The 6,016-nt window shown below is 37.0% G+C and overlaps 1 protein-coding gene across 1 annotated transcript in view; it reads right to left on the bottom strand.

Annotated features, from left to right (window-relative positions):
• tmem59l (transmembrane protein 59-like) overlaps window positions 1–6,016 on the bottom strand; it is a 27,142-nt gene that overhangs the window by 13,146 nt on the left and 7,980 nt on the right. Inside the window, exon 7 of the mRNA XM_024259002.2 lies at window positions 2,931–3,048. Coding sequence (XP_024114770.1) covers window positions 2,931–3,048 — 118 coding nt within the window. The remainder of the gene's footprint in view (window positions 1–2,930; window positions 3,049–6,016) is intronic.

Genomic DNA, 6,016 nt, shown 5'->3' with positions numbered 1-6,016 from the left:
TCGTCTCTGTAGGCGGTCTCATCGTTGTTCGTGATGAGACCAATCACGGTGGTGTCGTCTGCGAACTTGATGATGGAGTTGGATCCATAAGTTGAGACTACTTTTTTGTGAGCTTTATTAGCACAATTTCCAATTGACAACTGTGTTAACTCATCCTTTAAGGTTCATAGAACTGAAGTTGTCTGGTTTTGAATCTTTGTAAAAATGTATTTTTTTTTTTTTTTTTTTTGAATCTGTCCCAACTCTCTGTTCTAATACACTCATCCAACCAAAGTCAAGAGTGCCAAAGTTTTTTTTTTTGGAGACATGGAAGGTGGGAGTGGGACAGGTAAATCAGAAAAAAAATCCATTATTTTAGCCTTACTTATTATTATGTGTTGTATAATGCTTTTAAAATGTAGTAGTGTCTCCTGAGTGCCCCGCACAGGTCGGTCCGTTACTTACATACAGTCAGCCTGTATCGACTCGTGAGGATAGATGGACGAAGGCTTAATCTGAATGAGCTCTGCTCTCTCTGCTATATTGAATGAAATGTAGTTTGTATATGAGGGACGGGTCATGCTGTCCAGAGGTCATATCAGTCATATTCCACCCCCCCACTCCCCATTAGTAGGGTCTCTGTTCTTCATGGATGCTTTTTTTACCATCACGGTTCTCCTTGTGCATTTTATTTTTCTCCTTGTCTAGTAAAAGAACCACTTTGTTCTAGTTGAACCTTTTTTTTTTTTGGTACCGGGTCACGAGCAGATCCATGTTTCCAGCTCTCTTCAAGCAACTTAAATCCTGAATTATCACAGAATAACAGCAATAAAGTAATAATTCTGCAATATAGAGAGCTGACCATGGACCTGGAGAAAAACCAAGACACATCTGGCATCTCTGACATCAGGAAAGTACTCAAAGGCATCCAAGCTAAGCTAACTCCACTGATGCACCTTGAAGCTAGATCAGCACCCATCTTGGAGGTCATGGAAGAGATCCAACGAGACAAAGCACAAGATAACCTGATTACAGGCTTGACCTCCTGGAGAGAATGGACGATGTGGAACATTAAGAAATAACTAATAATGCCATTCTGACTGTATTACAACACAAACACCGAACTGGACCTGCTGCAGCTAACGTTAGCACAGAAGCTAATAGCTGTGCTGCTGGAGCTGCAGATGACATCGTGGAGAGTCAAGTTGGATTATTTTTCGGATCTAAAGGGATTTCCTTGGAACTAAATTCTTCAGACCGAGAAAGGTTTGTGAATGAAAACATCAGATAGCTCTGATGAAGCTAAGGAAAGACCTGAAAGGTACAGCAGTTTATTTGGATGACCTCTTAAAAGAGTAACCAAACCCTAAATAAACTTTTTTTAAAATCTTTTTCTCTATAAATGTGGCTTTAAAAGTGCTGTCTGTTGGTCATTGCCAGATTTTTGATAAATGAAAATAAAATAGTTTAATTCTTGAGAATATAGTCAAAACGGGATGAAAGTTTAAATGGTCAAACCATGTAAGTTTCATAAGTCTCACGTCATGATCTGCAGCTCCAGTAATGATAAGAGTCCTGCCCCAAAGCCCCACCCCTTTGACTGGATTTTCACATTTCGGCTGTGGGTGGAGTCAGCCTCCTACTATCCAGTTTGGTTCTGCTCGACTAAAAGAAGGGCTGAAAGGCAAAGCATGTCAGGTTCCTGAAAAGAAGCAATCAGATTCCAAGCACCTGAGTTACAGGCTCCAGGATCATCATTAAACCACTTGGTCCAAAAGAACAGTCCAAGGTAATGGTTGTCAACAACATGAAAGACTTTGAGAAGTGCTTGATCACAGAAGTCTGAGCGTTTAATAAAGCAAAATAAGAGTCAAGTATGATTTCATGTAAATCATGGTGTCTGGGATCTACTGCTTTCTCAGAAAATGAACTGTGACACTGATTTCCAGCAGAGTTCAGAGCTGCAGACAACTCGAGCTCGACTGAAATCAGCTGAAGGACAAACAAACAAAGTCTGGAGACATAACAAGGAGAGCTTAATAAACTCTGTTCAAACCAAAAGGACAGCTGTTGATTGGGCAGCAGAAGTTCCAATCATGTCACCGCACCTGGATTCTTAAATCAAGATTTATGTTAATGACTTTTCTGATGAAAATAATCTAAACATATTCTTTATTTTTGACACATGATTTTCATAAATTACTTTTATAATGAAAAATAATTTTCATATATATTGATAACTTGATTCTTTTCATTCTGATCATTGATCTGCGAATGGTATGATGAAGTCTGAAATAGTGTTTATATCCATAGTCATGTCATTTATTGTGACTTAAGGATTCTCAATGACCTGAATCTATGTTGGAAAGGTATAAATTTCTGATCATAAGTTATGAACCAGACAATGATAATTCAAGACGGGAAAATGGTTTGATAGAGCTAAGATGGGATTAAACAGGTTGACTTCTTTCCACTCCCTTTTAAACAATCTATTATTTGATGCCTAGTTATTGCATGTATGAGATATCTTTGTACGATTCAAACCTCTGATGATTGTATTACACACCCATTATTCTTGGCTTGATTGCTTGAAACAAACCATTTCAAATCAAATCATAAATCAAACCTTTTGCAATGACAACAAAGGTAATTCACCAGAAAGAATGAGAATCTTCAGCAACAGACCATTGATAGCAGTTCTTCATATGTGTTTCTTTTGCCAAGCCCTGTCCAATGGGTTGTAAATTTGAACATAAAATACAATTACAAAAATTGTACTTAAACAATCTGCTGCAGCGTGAAATTGTTTTCTGCCTCTGAGGTATTGCTGTCATCCTCACAATATAGCTTTAATTAATTTGTTAACTTTTGTAGATTGGAAAAATAAATCTAAATCTGTGTTTCCAGAAAGATTGGGGGGGGGGGCGTACAGTCTTCTTTTGGGTGTGTACCTGTGTCTTGATGTGCTGCTCAGGTGCCGTGACGAGGCTGGCGCAGCTGAGCCACAACATAACCATGATGGACAGGAAGAGGCAAGCGGCTAAAATCCAGCGTGGGAGGCCCGACCGACTGCAGAGCGAAGAACAAAGAAACCTGAACTAAGAGGAAAGCAAATGTGTGACACACATAACTTACATGGAGTAATCTGGTGATGGAACATGTTAGAACACATGCACTGCAGATACCACTTAAGCTGCTGCATTTTCTCCAAAAGCACATAATAAACTACAGCTTTACTGTTACCTTCAGCAAAGGACTAGTAACATGGAGAACTGATTCATATCATGGTAATCACTCAAATGAACTTTAAACACCCATTTTGGAAATATTTCTATTTTAACCTTTTGAAGTTATTTCTTGACATGCTGGTGAAAACACCAGGTCCTATGTGTGGCTGCAGACCCCCCCTTAAACCAGCTCATCAGTAGGGTTGGGTGCCGATTAGGTTTAATTTGGTTCTGGTGCCAAAGCGGTACTTTGGTTTCGGTTCCTATTTGGTGCCAATTTTGGTATTTCTGTAATTAAAAAATAAGGCCTACATCTTCCCAAATTAACACATTCTAATTACCAAGTCACATATTGATATATGGTTAAGACTTCTACGTCAAAAATTGATGTTTTGGGTGTTGTCGTTTTCTGACGTGCTGGCTGTTCGTATTTTTTTTTTTTTATCTTGTCCTTTCCAGCAGCTGAGCAAGCAGATACGTGCTGAGAGCCTCTTGTGTTGGACAGATTGTAATGTCCCAACAGGAGTTTCACCCATCCATCCATCTTCTTGTCCGCTTCGTCCCTTTCCGGGTCGCGGGGGTGACGGAGCCTATCCCGGCTACTGAGGGGCGAAGGCGGGGTACACCCTGGACAGGTCGCCAGTCTGTCGCAGGGCCCCAACAGGAGTTTATTGAACATAAATCCCTGTTGTATTTTATACTTAGGAAATTATGATAAGCTGTGTGTATAGAACACCTGGATCTTGCATTAATACATTCAGGGATGCAATAGTGGGAATGTACAACAAAGTAGCAGAAAAGAAAATGTTTTTTCTTTGTGGAGACTTTAACATTGATTTGTTAAACCCTCGGGAACTCAAGACCATTGATGACTTCATCAACGTAAAGTTTATCATTGCGTACAACAATCACTCGGCCGACGTGAGCAACAACTAATGGTGCTACATTGATAGATAATATTTTTACAAATGTGGCTGACAAAAAAATTGATTGTGGGTTAATAATAAATGATGCTAGTGACCATCTCCCAGTCTTTGCAGTAATGCAAATACCAATAAAAAAGAACAAAACAAGCATTCCAAAGATATTAATAATTTGGACATGGTATTTGTTAAGAACATACTCGAATGTGCGACAAAACCATTCACCTACATTTGTAATCAGTCTTTCAAAACTGGAGTATTTCCTAGTGAAATTAAAAAAGCCAAGGTCATACCTATATATAAAGGTGGGGATAATCAAAGACTGACAAATTATAGACCAATCTCCTTGCTTCCCCAGTTCTCTAAAATATTAGAAGAATTGTTTTATGTTAGAGTGGACCTTCATCAATAAACACAATATTTTACATGACCATCAATCAACTGGCTTTAGGAAGAAACGAACATCTTCACTTGCCCTTACAAACTTTGTTGAAAATACATAATCTGCAATTGAAAAAAAAACAATATGCAGTGGGAATCTTTCTAGATCTAAAAAAAAGCTTTTGATACGGTAGATCATGACATATTAATAAATAAACTGCACATGTATGGAGTGAGAGGACTGGCCCTAACTTGGCTTCGTAGTTATGTGCACAACAGAGAGCAGTATGTCGAAATAAACCAGGTAAAATCAAAAACATTGGCAGTAAGGATAGGTGTTCCTCAAGGTTCAGTTTTGGGTCCGCTATTGTTCATACTGTATATCAATGATATTTGTGAAATCTCAAACCTGTTGGAAACTATCTTATTTGCAGATGATACAAACTTGTTCTGCTGTGGAAACAACTTGGAAGAGCTATTGGAGGCAGCTGGAAGAGAACTCAATACATTTAAGAGTTGGTTTGATTTAAATAAGTTAACACTAAACCTAAATAAAACTAAGTTCATAATATTCGGTAACAGAAAAGCCAATACTGATAGGAAATTCAAGATTAATAATGTTGGAATTGAAAGGGTGTCCGAAATCAAATTTTTAGGGGTAATAATTGATGAAAAATTAAGCTGGAAGAAACACATAAACTATATTAATAACAAAATATCTAAATCTATATCTATACTATATAAAATACAACATTTCTTAAACCAGTCATCATTGAAAACTTTGTAAAGCTCGTTCATTCTTCCCTACATGACTTATTGTGTGGAAGTGTGGGGAAGCACATACAAAACATCTTTAAATTCAGTCTTTCTTCTTCAAAAAAAGCTATAAGAATAATCACCAACTCTCCTTACACTGAACCAACAAATCCACTTTTTATCAAATTAAAACTGATGATATTTTTTTACTTGATTGATTTTAAAATATTCCAATTCATGTTCAAAGTAAAAAACAAACAATTCCCAGAAAGTATCCAAAAGCTCTTCCAGTTAAGAGAAAATAAATATACGCTAAGAGGTTCAAACATTTACGTCAAACCACCTGTTAGAACAAACATTAAACTCCACTGCATCTCCACAAGGGGGTGCAGTTATGGAATAACTGTAGGGAAGATATAAAAAGTTGTCAAACCTTACATAAATTAAATTTATTCATCAAATGTAATAAAATTAATAAATATGAAGACATTGATAAAACTTGTTGAATGTTATATGAATATTAGTATATATAACTGTGATTGTTTTCGCTGTTCTTTTCACTAATTTAATGTATTCTTTTTTTTTTGTTCATGTAGCTCAATATAGTCAATGAGAAGTTGTATATTTAATTTGGGCTGAAAAAGAACAAAGGGGCTTGGAGTTGATAAGCTATTAGCTTCATCCAAAGCCCTTTTTCGAACTACGATCATCTCTTGTTGCATTCAAGATTGATTGTGGGAGAAATTGCTT

The sequence above is a fragment of the Oryzias melastigma genome, linkage group LG4 (genome assembly GCF_002922805.2).
Source record: "Oryzias melastigma strain HK-1 linkage group LG4, ASM292280v2, whole genome shotgun sequence".
Classification (NCBI taxonomy): Eukaryota; Metazoa; Chordata; class Actinopteri; order Beloniformes; family Adrianichthyidae; genus Oryzias; species Oryzias melastigma.
This window is presented reverse-complemented; position numbering and strand designations above follow the sequence as displayed.